Raw genomic sequence first — 15,286 nt, 5'->3', positions numbered from 1 at the left:
ACTAGCCGCTCCGCGGCATGTGGGATCTTCCCAGACTGGGGCACGAACCCGTGTCCCCTGCATCGGCAGGCGGATTCTCAACCACTGCGCCACCAGGGAAGCCCCCTGGAGCCTGCCTTTAACATGGGGAGATGGCTGATACACACACAAGCAGACAAACAAGATAAGTTCAGATAGTGACAAGTAAAACAAGGTAATGCTATAGACAGTCATGGGTATGGGGCAGGGAGTGTCTGGGGAGATGACAGTTGAGCTGAGAACTTAGTCATATTTCTTCACATTTGGGGAGGGTTTGGGGGGCAGTGGGCAGAGCAGTGACCTAGGAAGGGAGAAGAGTTGTCGCAGGTGAGGTCCGTGTCTTTAGAGCAATGGGAACCTCTGGCCGGTTTTAAGAGAGACGATTTAATGTATATGTTCAAGATCCTTTTGGCTGCTCTGTGGAACTTGGTTTATCAAGAGATGAAACTGGAAGCAGGTACATTAATGAGAAGGCAGTGAAAATAGCAAAGTGTAGGGAAACAGTTACATACAGAGTATAAGGCCCTGCATTTTCCTAATGAGATTAAAAATGTTTTATTGTATTTGCTAACTGGAGTAAACCTTTAGAGATGGATGAAGTAGTCAATATCCGATAGGTTTTTTAAATTTATTTTTTTAGTTAAACATACCAATTTATACTCTTATTAATTTAGTAACATTGATCTTGTTATTCATAGTTAATATAAAAAATTTATTGTCTTGCTCATCGTTCGAGCTACCTTTCAACTCAGCCGTCTTTTCCAGAGCAAATTATCTTCACTTCTGCCCAATTTGTTTAATATAAAGCAGTTTCGAAGTCATGTCTGGTGCTTTCATTGTGTATTGTTTTCAAGCCTACAAGTACTGTGAGGGTAGAGTTAAGTTAATGTAAAAAGAGGCCCCCAAATCCAGAGGTTAAAATTAGACAGAAGTTGATCTGTCTCATAAAACAGTACATAAGTGTTTGGTTGAGTGAGGCTGGTAGGCAGCTGTGTCAGGTCAGCTGTCCTATACCAGGCAGAAGGAAAGGGGAGAGGGACCGTGGGATACTCACCCAGTCATTTTAAGGTCAGGGCACAGAAGTGACACATGTCATTTCCAATTATATCCCAAGACATCTTAGTCACCTGGGCACCTATTATTATGGAAGAAGGGGAGAATGAGGTGGACATTGGAGGGCAACGAGCAGGCTGTCACAACATCCATGGACAGCACGGGACAGCTGGTTTTTCTGTTTTCCTGTAGATGCAATGTAAGTATCCGTCACTACCCAAAGCTATTCAGTTACTGAGTTTAGTTAGCAAAGAATATGTTTTTCAGTCTCTACAACTTAACCATTGACCATTGCTATTTAAATTGATCTTTAAAAGGTTGGAGGAGTCGTATGACAGGAATAATTACAAAATCTGGTTTTGAATTTCTTGGCCTTCTTCATTTTAAACAATCCCATCAGTTGATCTCTGAAGGCAGCCCAAACTAGCACTGACTGAGGTCAATTCAGACTGATGTATCTTTTTCAGATGACACTTTTTGTTCAAAGAAGGTAATTATAAGAGAGAGCTCTATAATAAGAGGCTTTGGAACAACTTTAATGTAAGGAGGCAGGTACCTCACCTTGTATCTAGACATTGAATAGGGTGGACCAGGTCGCCTGCGGAGCAGTGAGGGGAGGGGGAGTCAGTGGGCAGGAGAGTTTCTTTTTAAACGTTAGGAAATGTTTTCTCTTTTTTTTATAATATGGAGGAACAATTAATGCTTATCGTTCTCAGGTTGCTGTGAGAATCGTGAAATATGTTAAGTAGATAACAGAGTACAGGCCTACCTTAGAGATATTGTGAGTTGGTTCCAGACCACTGCAATAAGGTGAATATTGTGATAAAGTGAGTCACATGAATTTTTTGGTTTCCCGGAGTATATAAAAGTTATACTTACACTATACTGTAGTCTAGTTAAATGTGCAATAGCATTATGTCTAAAAAATATACGTATCTTAATTTAAAAATACTTTATGCTGTCAAATGCAAATCATCATCTGACAACTCAGGGTTACCATATGCCTTCAGTTTGTAAAAAAAAACACAATGTCTGCAAAGTGCAATAAAGCAAAGCGCAATAAAATGAGATATGCCTGTATATGCATAGAGTAAATACTGCCCAGCACTAAGAAGTAAACATGTACATCCTGTATCTTTGCAAAGATCAGAGTCAGCATCCGGTAAGAAGTTGTGTTTCTAGTTACAGTATTTGCCTAGTCTACAGTATGTGCTCAATAAATGATCATTACCATTATTAAATGAGAAATGAAGAGAGTTTACAAATAGCACAGCTTTAAGGCATTTGAATGTTCGCTCACCATCTTGTCTGCATTGGCCCTATTTTATCATGGATGCCTTCTTAGTTAGAATTATTCTGATACAATAGAGGGCTTTGCTGGAAGCTTGATAAATGTGCTTACTTTAAGCAAACTCCTGTTTGGAAGCACTATGCCAACAGTTGTCCTAGGGAGCCCTCGACTCCATTCTCCCCCATCAGAACAATGGATGTCTCCTGTTCCTCTCTCCTGGGAAGCCCTGTGAAGTGCCTTGCATATTTAACTAGCTGGAATTCATGAAGTACACCAAGTATTTTCCTCAAAGCATCACATGCTTGCCATTAAATTTAGGACTGTGTGGGGTTTTGATGTAATTTCTTCCTTGATCTTTCGGCTATAATCATTGTAGAAAGACTCACAGTGTTGCTCCATAATTGTCAAAGGATTAGCCTTGACTGTTGTGTACGCATTTACTTCTGTTTGACAATTTGATGTTTCCTTAAATGCTTTGTGTTCATTCATGAGGGCGATGGTTTCATTTGAAATGCTGCAGTCACCAGGGAGAAGCTCCTGTGCTCTTCCCTGATTGGCCAACCTCCCCTCTGCCTCCTGTTGCTATGGTGCCCAGCGGAGTAACTTCCTTGCCCTGCACAAGTAGGAGGCTCGGTCTCCATGGATACCCCACTCTGAGACTGTACTCCACGGAGAGATGAGCTGAGCTGCACACACTGTATTTCTGCACAAGACATAGCCCAGCCTGTGGTGGGAGGCTGTTTGCAGAGGCAGTGTTTGCCATGAAAGTCTACGGAGCTTACCTTCTAAGTAAGTCATATTAGTCACAGTAAGTAAATAATTATATTGGATCCCAGAGCATATGCTCTTTGTGTATATGTGTGTGTCAAGTTAGTTGTGGTAGGCTAAAAGTGTAGTCTAAAAACAAATTTTCCACTCGCCTTTCAGATATTCTGAATGCAGAATCTGGAACTAAACTTTTAAAAATACACACATATATTGTCTTAAATACCCCTTGTCATTTGTGAGTCTGCCATTCGAAGCCAAAGGGAAAAAGATTGATCACGGACGATTACATTTTAGAATGCTCTTCTAACTCTGAGCATTGCATGCTGCATTTGTAAATGCAGAGCTTGGCCTTGCCCAGCGACGTGCTATGGGAATAGATGAGCACAGCCAGAGTTAATGCTAATTGGCACTGCACAGAGTTTGCAGTGGGCCTCTGTGTAGACTGAAACTCAAAGTGTTTATTTTCAAGAGAGATCTTGCTCATGTGCTCATATCTGCCAGTTCACCATGGAAATTATTCAGAGACCATCTCTCTAACCAGTTTTAATTTACTTTTCTCATGTAGCATCCAGTAGAAATTCTAAAAACTCTTCATGTCCGTGGAATTGGGATGTGGAAGAATTTTCTTTTTATTAACTGATTTGCTCTAATAATTCCTCTTTACTGTACATTCCAAGGGCATAAGGGTTGGGTTTGCAATGTTGTAAAACACATGAGTCATCTTAAAGCAATTTTCATGTGCTGGGTAAATGATTAATGCCTGTGGTGTTAAAATTAATTAGTGGAAACAAAAGACTGTGTGTATGGTAACACCAAGTCTAGTTCAATAACTTGAAAATTGTGTAAAATCAGATTTTCAGGCTGTCCACAGAAGGTAGCTGGCATCTAGCAGCTCTAAACAAAAAGCAGAACATGCACTGTATTGGTATGAAGAGAGATTCATTTTTAATCATATAAAAGAGGGAGCACAGAGTATTACACTAGATTGTAAATGTCTCTTATTTTCTGTACTCATGACTGACCATTCATGCAAAGGACAACCAGTGTAATGTCATCTCTTCCAACTGTTAGTCATGGCTCAATTTTAATTGCCCCAAATGGTGAAAAGGTATCACCCTTTGAGGATGTGAACGTACTGGTGGCTCCTCTGGCTCTGACTTTGTCACTGAGGTCGAGCTTTAGGTCATTGCCTTAATATTTTATAAATATAATTTCCACCCATCAAAGGGGCAGCAGACAAATAAAGGTGCATGATGAACTCTGTAGTGATCATGGTTTTGGAGACCTGGAAACAATGTCGATGACACTTTCTCCAAAGTGTTTCACCTCATGAGTATTAGAAGGCTCCATTTCCCTTTTTCAATGTGTCTGTGATAAATTCTCCTGCCCATCTCTGAAAACCAGCATTGTATGGGATTTTTTTCAACCTCAAAATATCGGAATTTCCTCTCTGTTTCCTAATCTGTATAATGGAATAATAATAGTACCTATGACACAAGGCTGCTTTGAAAATTCAATGACATCATCAATGGCACATGACATACACTAAATAGTCACTGCTGTTGTATTATGATTACTGTAAGAATCATCGTCATCATTTTCACAATGCCTTGTAGTTAAGGGAGGCTGTAGTGAATCACTTGAACAATTCTTTGGTTTGATTCTATTCAGCCTATCAAATTTCCTAGCAAATACTTACTAAGAACCTAACTGTGTGCTTGGTTTTCTGATGGGAATTATGACATTCAATGTACTTGAAAATGTAGACAACAGAACAAAACGTGAAATATGCAGTAGGTTTCTCTTTTCAAATGTGTGGCTTTCTGTTTTCGTTAAATGGCTATATCTATATCTACATAATAAAATGTTTGCCAATTCGTTTTGCTGCCAGTGATGGATATGTAGGATTCCACAATGGCTATAAGCTAAAATGGGCTGGGCCATAGCATAAGTCTAGTTAATATTTATAACTTGAATTAAATATGTGACATTTAAAAACCTAGGTTCAAATTCTAAGCCCACTTCCTTTCCTGAAAGGATTTCCGTTCAGAGTGCAGTAAATGACATATTTTGAATGAGAGCAGTTTCATTAAGTTGAAAGTTTGGGGAATGATGGGAAAGGAAGAGATGCGAAATGATTGATTAATCTGTATAAAAATAGGTTCCATGCTGGGATTTTTCCTTTTGCACTAATCCTGTGTGACATCTGAACCAAAAAAATATAAAACCAATGCCATATGTGCAGAGCCTGCTGGTGCTGATTTTAAAACGTATGAAGAGTTGACCCAGATAATATTTTGCAGCTTTATTTTCATTATAATGTCATTTTCAGTTTCCATTTCTTCTTTCTGGCATGTTCTCTTCCTTCCATCTGTTTGCCCTGGAAAGAATGTGGCGAGTGGAACAAGGGCTATACCAATTTGCTTGAATGGAAAAAAGGGGAGGACATTTGTAGGATGCAATTTAAAATGAGGTCTCTAGAGGTTGGGAACTTGGGACTCACTGTGTGTCCAAACATAGAGCTAAATATATTTTGCTAAACACGATTTCAGCTGCAATATCACTCAGATAATCAAGCTAGAACAAGCCTTCTCTTGCAATGTTTCAAGGCAAGAATTAAATCCATAGCAATATCCCCACTAGCACGGTGACCTTTTATCTATATGATACTGGTCCGTGACCAAAATAATGACCCACTTCCTTTTCCATTGTTATTAATCAGACAGGCACATGCTCTGACAGTGCACAATTTGTCAAGTGTTTGTTAGGTGCTTGGTGCTGCTGTCATGAGCTGGGGATCACATCCTTTTGTTGACATCTGAGGAGCATTCTGAGGTCTCAGTTGACAGTTCTATTTGCCTAGTCCTTTTGCATCTGAAGGAGTTCGTGGCAGTTTCAGAGGGAAGGACGTTCCCTTGTCTTGTGTGGCAGCAACGTTATTCAGAGAAACTGGATCTTCCTGCATCTTTGGCTTCTTGTGCTCACCCCTGTGGCTGAGATATGCAGGCTCTGCAAGCCTCTGCCAGGAAGATCTCATTTCTGCCCAGGCGACTGGCAGGCCTGACTGTTCTTGAGAGATGGAGGCTGTGCCTGAACCTGATACTGGGTTACTGCCTGACATCCAATGTTTTTCCCCTTAGCGTTTGGGGAAGAAGCGAAGGATCCAAGCTGAGAAACCTTAGTGCGTAGAGAGCAGTGGTTCAGGATCCGCGGGCGGTGCTGTGGCCTTCCACACTGCCGAGCCCAGCTTATCATGGACGATGAAGGGGTTTTGTCTGTGCAAAGCTGGGGCATTCTTGAGTCTTGGATGGGATTCGCCAGTTTAGCGTTTCCACCCTTCCTTTTCTCTTCAGTCTCAGCCACCACTTAACAGGCCTGAACCCAGTAATGCTACTCATTTGTTTTGTCTTGTTTTTTAACATCTTTATTGGAGTGTAATTGCTTTACATTGTTGTGTTAGTTGCTGCTGTATAACAAAGTGAATCAGCTGTACGTATACATGTATCCCCATATCTCCTCCCTCTTGCATCTCCCTCCCACCCTGCCTATCCCACCCCTCTAGGTGGTCACAAAGCACCGAGCTGATCTCCCTGTGCTATGCAGCTGCTTCCCACTAGCTATCTATTTTACATTTGGAAGTGTATATATGTCCATGCCACTCTCTCACTTCGTCCCAGCTTACCCTTCCCCATCCCCGTGTCCTCAAGTCCATTCTCTACATCTGCGTATTTACTCCTGTCCTGCCCCTAGGTTCTTCAGAACCATTTTTTTTAGATTCCATATATATGTGTTAGCATACGGTATTTGCTTTTCTCTTTCTGACTTACTTCACTCTGTATGACAGACTCTAGGTCCATCCACCTCACTACAAATAGCTTTATGGCTGAGTAATATTCCATTGTATATATGTGCCACATCTTCTTTATCCATTCATCTGTTGATGGACACTTAGGTTGCTTCCATGTCCTGGCTATTGTAAATAGTGCTGCAAAGAACATTGTGGTACATGACTCTTTTTGAATTATGGTTTTCTCAGGGTATATGCCCAGTAGTGGAATTGCTGGGTCATATGGTAGTTCTATTTTTAGTTTTATAAGGAACCTCCATACTGTTCTCCATAGTGGCTGTATCAATTTACATTCCCACCAACAGTGCAGGAGGGTTCCCTTTTCTCCACACCCTCTCCAGCAATTATTGTCTGTAGATTTTTTGATGTTGGCCATTCTGACCGGTGTGAGATGATATCTCATTGTAGTTTTGATTTGCATTTCTCTAATGATTAATCATGTTAAGCATCCTTTCATGTGTTTGTTGGCAGTCTGTATATCTTCTTTGGAGAAATGTCTGTTTAGGTCTTCTGCCCATTTTTGGATTGGGTTGTTTGTTTTTTTTGATACTGAGCTGCATGAGCTGCTTGTATATTTTGGAGATTAATCCTTTGTCAGTTGCTTCTACTCATTTGTTTTTTCAGCAACTATTGATGTGCCAGCCAGTGAGCCAGGCACCAAAACACAACAGTAAACCAAGGGCTCCATGTACATGTGTGATGTGATATGTTTCTGGGGGAAGTACCAGGTCCCATGAGTACACACAGGAGGGCCATTGAACCCAGACTTTGGGGTTCTAAAAAGAGTCCCAGGGGAAGTAATGCTATATTGACACTTATAAAGGGTAGAACTCGGTTTTAAGTGCAAAGACACTTGGGGATCTGAATTTTACATGCCATTGCTGTTAACTTTAGTACTGTGTACTTCCTTAGAGTTTAAAAAAAATTCTATTGTCATGGTTACCATGTTGTATTTAATACTTATTTTTTAGATGGCTCTTTCCTCTACTAGGATGTGAGGCTCATTAGGACATGGACCATGCTTGTTTCCGTCCTTCCTTCCTTCCTTTCTTCCTTCTTCCACACCCCCATTTTATTTTTTATTTAAAATTTATTTATGCTGCATTATTTCTTTTAAAATATTATGTATATAATATGACACAGATAAAGAACAGATGTAACATAAACGTAAGCTATGCAGTATAACAATAAAGCAAACACTGTGACCCACCTTTCACTTCAAGAATTACCAGCACTGAAGCTGCCTGTGTGCTCTCCCAGATCCCATTCTCTGCCTTTCCCCAGAGGTAACTACTATCTTCAAATGTGTGTTTTATCAATTCTTTGCATTTAAAAAATAATTTTTACCACCTTAGGTATGTGTCCCTAAAAATACGTTGGAGCACAGGGGTAAAATGTAAACATGGAGCCATTTGCCTTTGGCTCTCCATAACTAGCACAGTGCCTAAAACTTAGTAGGTCCTTAGTAGATATTTGTGAACAGATGGATATGCCCTGCTAGAGCCTAGAAGATATTTTTGTGATGCTCTACACCAAGGAGATATTGGAATTCAGTTTTAGTGAGCTTGTTCCTTTTGAGCCTTGTTGGTTTTGTCTCTTTGGGGTGCTCATAGAAGCAGGCCACAGGATGAGTTACATACTGTTGAATTGTTTGGGGATACTTCCAAACTACCGTTTCCTACTTACCCTCCTCATTTTATCACCATGCAAACACTCTCCAGTGGTCCTAAAGAGAGTGGCCTTAATATTTTTGTAATAATCAGCTTTGCTTTTCCATTCCATTTTGGCTTTTCTTAGAACATTGTGGGGTGGGGAGGAGAGAGGTGGAGAGACTAGAGAACACCGAGTACACTTGAATTAAAAGTTGACTTGTGGGCTTCCCTGGTGGCGCAGTGGTTGAGAGTCCGCCTGCTGATGCAGGAGACACGGGTTCGTGCCCCGGTCCGGGAACATCCCACATGCCGCGGAGCGGCTGGGCCCGTGAGCCATGGCCGCTGAGCCTGCGCGTCCGGAGCCTGTGCTCCGCAACGGGAGAGGCCACAACGGTGAGAGGCCTGCGTACCGCAAAAAAAAAAAAAAAAAAAAAAAAAAGTTCACTTGTGTCGGGGGTGGGGCAGAGGACCTGGGCCAGCCAAGGGTTGGCCAGGGAACGCGTGCTCCGTGCCAGACGTCATTTTGAGTTGAGATCCTAGGGAAGGTTCCATTAAACAAATCCATGGCAATGCAGAACAAATTTGTGTGCAGAGTACAATCTGATCACAAGAGAGCTTCATTCTTTTTAAATGCTACGCAGCACACAAAACTCAGCAGAGAATGTTTTCAGAGGGACCTTCAAAAACATTTCGTTCAGAAGCTTGAGAGTTTAAATAGTTTTCATTGGGTTAAACAGTGGGGTGAGGTGACCATTGGAGCTTGCTGCTGGAAGCTCAGCTGGTTCGCAGAATGCCTTGCCTCTGCCCAGTGAGCACCCAGCTCTGAAGGCACAGTGGGAGCGTGGCGTCTGGGTGAAGTCCCCTCCCTGGGAGGTGCCAGGCTCCGCTGGCCTTGCTTAGGTGTCCCAGGGCAAGAGTGCGGGAGCTGGTCCACCTGCCTCGCACCTGCTTTCTTCCAAGCCCGTCCCTCCCCTCATCCAGAAATCCTCTCTGTTGTGTTGCCAGGCCTTCTTCTGGAAACATTTCCAGGTGACTTCATTTTTCCCTGCCTCCGCAGTTCTCACTTTAGTTCCTTGAACACATGTTTGAATTAAAACAAACCCCACGAGGCCTTCCATTGCTCCACTCACTTTTGTTCTAACACTCTGTACAGATGCCAGAAATTGCCAGAATTTACCCAGCTTGTTTATTTTTATTTTATTGACATTGGTACTTGCAAATAAAAAATATTTGCGTTAAACATTGATTACACAGTGGTAAATGTAGCATTGATCTTGGAGCAGCTCAGTCCATTCTGATTAGATTATCCAGTTTTTCACATAGTCCTCGGGCCATACAAGAGACATTTTTTCCTTTCATTTGACTGAGATAATTCCTGTTTTGTTTTTTGGCTCTTCGGCTGTACAGAACATATACATATCGCCATTCAATTGTTCTTTTATGTGGGTAGAGCTACAGTCAAGTGTGTAACATAAGATGGGGTGTCTCTTAACGTTTAACTTGCTTTATGCTTTTCCTGTTTTAAATCCTTTAGTTCACCGGGGGTTTTAAATGATTTTGAACCTATGTGGTTAAGTTTGTGAACCTAAGAGCTGTGTGGAGAGGGTCTCTGTAGTCAGGACTCTTTTCCCCCTTCCCTTACAGCCCAGTTTCTAACTGTAATAGTCACCTGCCTTGCCTTCCAGCCTGCAGTCGCTCCTCCAGATATTACTGCTGCAAGATCTCCATAAAGCATCACTCCGTTCATGTGAACACCCTGTTCAAAACTCGCCATGGCTCCCTCTTGCCTTCAGAGTAAAGGCCCTTAGCATAGCTTTACATTCTTTAGCTCTCTACGACTCACCCTTTTGGCTGCGTTTTCTCATCTGATCACTGTACTCCAGCCAAAGAAGGGGTTCAGTATATTCTAAATATGCCCTGTGTTTTCCTTCCTCTTGGTTTCAGCTCATGCCACCCCCGTTCACTAAAGATCTGCTTCCTTCTGCACCCCCAACAGTTGGTCGTGTTCCCCCGGCTGCTCAAGGTCCATCTCCAGTGGTATCTCTTCCCTGACATAGTCCCTGCCCTCTTCCACTCACCCTGTCTGAGAGTATTTCTTCCTCCTTTGTGGTGCCTTAGTGCCCTCTCTCTGTGTTGCACTCAGCATGTCCTCTCGTATCCTAGTTGCTTGTCTCTATAGCTTGTCTCCTCCTGAAAGGAGCCTTGAGCACTGGGATTGTCTTCTCCATGTTTTCCCCCCTCCCAGTGCCTTAGCCTGTGCACAGCTCAATACGTATTTGAAATGGACTGAATTGAATGCTGTCATCTTGGTTTCCAGTTCTTAGATCTTTGTGAATTCTGATGACGAGGTCCCATGAAGAGTGGACAAAGAAGAAAGCCAACTCTGGAGTCAGAAGGGCTAGCTCTGCTGTTACTAGCTTTGTGACTTGGGCAAGGCTCATCACCACTCAGAAGCTCAGTTTCCTCTTCTACACCCTGTATGTCTTTAGAACATACTTCTTTAGATTCAAGAAAATAGCAGAGATAGAGTTCTTGATGAAGTAGGCTTTTAGTATACAACAGCTAGTAATGTTGCTGTCTGCCTCTGTCATCTGTTGTTTTAGTTAGCCCTTCAAGGTTTGTGTAATCTCTAGTCTGCCGTCAGCACCAGGCCGTCCATGTTTTCATTTGTGTCATTAATAAAGCTTGTTAAAATAGGATAAGGGCAAGGACGGAGCCAGGTGACACGTTACTGGAGATTTCCCTTGAGGTTGGCAGACAGTCCATTAGTCAACATCCTCTGGGTCCTGAACTGTGCTGTCATCCAATGCATATGTCACCCTTGTTCGTAAGACTTTCCTAAGTGTTGTGACTAAATGCCTACTGAATTCCAGGTAGCTGGTTTATGTGGCAGCCCCAAAGCATAACTCTTGTCAGGAAAGGAAGTGAGAATTGTTTTTTTATATCTGTAGGTTCTTAGTGAACTTTTGCTGGCTTCTACTTGCCTTATTAAGGAATGGACCTTTTCTACAATTTTACTGGAGATAAACACCAAACTAAGCAGTTTATGATTTCCAGAATTTGTTTTTTCCTCTGCTTTGATAATCTGTGTACTTTCTGTCCACCTCCAACTGGCTATCTCTCTTGCTTTGTGATTTCTCAAAAACTGGTAGTATTTCCGCAACTATTTCTGTAAGTTCTTTTAGTACCTTTCTTCCTTCATTCAGTAAATATTCTTCTGAGTCTGTTCTATACCAGGCACTGTGCTTGGTGTGGGCGGTACAGTGATGAACAAGACAGAGGTCTTCCCAGACTGCATGGTTTTTGCATGCTAAATTTTGGGCTGAAAACTTGAATTTTAAGGGATTTGGGCATATGGGATGTAGGTAGGATTGGAGGGAATATTTATCCTAACTGTAAATAACACCAGGCTGTCAACCCAACCTAAAAGGAGAGAAAGAGGAAGGTAACTCAGTAGAGGGCCTTTCCAGGAGCCATTGCTAAATGCTGAGTATGGAGGAACATTTGATGTGAAATCTTTCAGGGCCACAGCAGCTACTGTGTGTTAAATGCTGCATTAGACACTGGGATGCAATAATGGATGAGTCCTCAAGGAGCTGACAGTGTGCTGGGAAATTGCAGACGGTTGCAGTACAATGAGATAAATGCTCGTTAAAATTCTGGGTGAGGGTCTTCCCTGGTGGTGCAGTGGTTGAGAGTCCGCCTGCCGATGCAGGGGACATGGGTCCGTGCCCTGGTCCAGGAAGATCCCACATGCCGCGGAGCGGCTGGGCCCGTGAGCCATGACCACTGAGCCTGCGCATCCGGAGCCTGTGCTCCGCAACGGGAGAGGCCGCAACAGTGAGAGGCCCTCGTACCGCAAAAAAAAAAAAAAAAAAATTCTGGGTGGGGTGAGAGCATAAAGGAAGGGCTTCTAATCTCTTTCCCGAAGGAGTTAAAGATCAAAGCTAACCTGAGACCTGAAGAACAGGTAGTAGTTAGCCAAATAATCCAGATATGGGGGACTTGTATGGACACTCCATGCTGTGGAGTTTGGACTTTATCTTAAAGGACATGGGCACCATTAAAGGGTTTCAACAGGGGAATCACCTAATGAGATCTATGCTCTGGGGCAGCATGGAAGATGAAATGCTTGAAGCCACACAGAGCAGCTGGGACACAGTGTGTGGCTGTGTCATAATTCCAGCAAGAAATGATCATGGCCTGGGGTGGAGCGTTCAGGATGCGAAGAAGCAGACAGATCACGGAGTTACTACAGACCGATTTGAGTAGGTGGCTGCAATCTATAATTAAATATTGAAAACCAGGGCCATTTATTGTAGTGGTTCTCAGACTTTAGTGTCATAAAAGATCACCTGGGCATTTATAAAAATGTGTATTACAGGAAAGACTTGAGGAAATGTCAGTGGGCAGATCTGGGATATGAGTCAAGAATCTATTTTCAGCAAGTATCCAGGTGACACTGATGCAGATGGGCCTCAGATCACACCATCAAAACCCCCTATCTATTCGATGTTTTAAAATGGCAATCTTTTAAGTGTATTCACAATATATTAACTTCTCATTTAAGAATGAAGACTCAATCCTATTATTTTTGTTGAAAATAGGTGAATGGCTCAGCCCCATGGGTTCCTGTGCTAAAAAAAAAAAAAAGCGCTGTCTCCTGGCTAGTGTGGTCTGTGTTCGCTAATTGTTTGCTCTCTAGTAAGGGATGCAGAGCAAAGAGTGATAATCTTATTAAGACCCCTGCTGCAGATGGTTTGTAAATAAATTTTCAAAGGTTTCAGCAAGCCCTTTACAAGAGCAAGCAAACAAGCACTTACAGGGAAGATAAAATTTCCCCAACTCTTGAAGTTTTGTGCAGGTGTGCATTCTTAGTGTTCAGGGCATATTTTGATGCATTTACTATTGTGGTATTTCTCAAGCCTAAATGCCCACCTTCAAATTCCAGCTTCACTATATACAAGCTGTTTAAACTTGAGCAAATTACCTGTTCTCTCCTTCTGTCATCTGTAAAATGGGAATAAAACTGTACCTGTTTCGTAGGCTTGATGTGAGGAGTAAATGAGAATACATGTAAAGCACATTGAATAGTGTGTGAACATAATAAGCCATTTCTGACCATTACTGAGAGAAGCCAGGTGACCTGTAATAAACTCATCACTTATATTAAGAGTTTAGTCATGTAATAAAGTCTTCACCTTCTTATTTAAGTCATGGTACAGCAAGTCCTCTACATACGAACCTTCAGGTTGTGAACTTTGAAAGATGCGAACATGCGTTCCATCAACGTCAGGCATAAGTGAGATTGCAGCCTGCCCTCCATCTCCTATTGCTGAGGATCCTTCAGCTCTACCATCTCCCACATCCTCTCCCTCCTCCAGTCAGTAACTCTTCTTGCGTGTTCACTCAATGCCAGCCCTAACTAATATTTAAAAATGGGGGGCAAGTGGGAAAATAGCTCTCTGGGTTGCAGAGAAAATAATGCAATGCTGCTCTCTAGGTCCATGCTTGGGCTCCACACAGCACTACGTGACCTGAAGTCTTGGCCACTTCCTCCACTCTCTTGTCTCAGTTGGTACAGCTTACAAATGGAAATCACTAAGGAGGGGGGGTGGGTATCAGTAGATCATCAAAGACTGTCAGTAGAGTGACTTCAGACAAAACTAAGGTTTTACTATCCCTGGAGCAGGAAAAACATGTATGCTTCCTTTTCTTTTATATCCACCTGTCTGAGAAAGGTCACGTTTACATGTTTTCTCAGAGAAGCAAAGGTAGGAATTTTAGAAATTAAAAAGATCTGTGTCCAGTAAAACTTTGGGGCCTGTGTCTTAGACGGATTTTAAACTAGCCTGCTTCTAAATTGCATTTATCACCTCATTCCCGCCGTTGCTTCTAAATTGCGTTTATCACCTCATTCCCGCCGTTGCTTCTCCCTCCAGTGCTGTCTCCACATGCTGTTGCCTTCACCCCGGACGCCCATCTCTATGACTCCTCCTGCTATAGTCTTGGATTGTCGTGAATAGTTTCAAAAGCTAGCTAGTTCACTGGGCATCTCCATGGAATCTTAATCCTTCCAATAGGGAATAGTATTTTCCCTTGTTGGCCGCTTTTAGCATCTAATTTATATTCCTCCTAAGACATTTGCCTCTTTCTGAAGACAGGGTCGGCATCTCAACTTGACATTCGCTAGGTGTGCAGAGAGCTGTGGGATGTACAGATATGAACTGGTGAAATCTTGCCCTTGTGGAGATGTTGTCTCCTGAGTGCGTTATTTGTGACCCCCCAGACCCTACGAGAAGGTTCGCTGATTAGCTCTCTATTGTTTAGTGTGCTTGAGGCTTTCCTGTGAAATTGGAGAGTTTAGTTAATACAGCCCAAGTCTGAGGATGTACTCGTTGATTTACAATCTAAAGGGATGAGGAAGAATCTTTACCACACTCCTGTCAGAATCTTTTTCTGTTTGTTTATTTTCTTGCTTGTTTTGAATCCTTGCTCACCACTCACACCCCACACCAGCCTCACCTCACTCCTGGCCTCTGCTCCAAGTCCTCCCTGATTTTGGCCTTTCATGTGTTGGGACCCAGATGTGGGAGGGAGATCGTGAGAAGAAAAATAAAAATGATAGCAATATCTTAAAATGCTTACCGAGTTCTA

The 15,286-nt window shown here is 42.4% G+C and overlaps 1 protein-coding gene across 5 annotated transcripts in view; it reads left to right on the top strand.

Annotated features, from left to right (window-relative positions):
• SYBU (syntabulin) overlaps positions 1 to 15,286 on the top strand; it is a gene marked incomplete at its 5' end in the record, with an annotated part of 70,530 nt that overhangs the window by 32,216 nt on the left and 23,028 nt on the right. The window contains one exon of one of the 5 annotated variants that reach the window (XM_079722320.1): positions 3,124 to 3,151. The exons of the other annotated variants lie outside the window; for them this stretch is intronic. Coding sequence (XP_079578446.1) covers positions 3,124 to 3,151 — 28 coding nt within the window. Of the gene's footprint in view, positions 1 to 3,123; positions 3,152 to 15,286 lie in introns of those variants that run through there. 5 annotated transcript variants of the gene reach the window in all.

The sequence above is a fragment of the Hyperoodon ampullatus genome (genome assembly GCF_949752795.1).
Source record: "Hyperoodon ampullatus genome assembly, chromosome: 17".
Taxonomy (NCBI): domain Eukaryota; kingdom Metazoa; phylum Chordata; class Mammalia; order Artiodactyla; family Ziphiidae; genus Hyperoodon; species Hyperoodon ampullatus.
The sequence above is the reverse complement of the archived record's forward strand: the minus strand, read 5'-3'. Positions and strand labels throughout refer to the sequence as shown.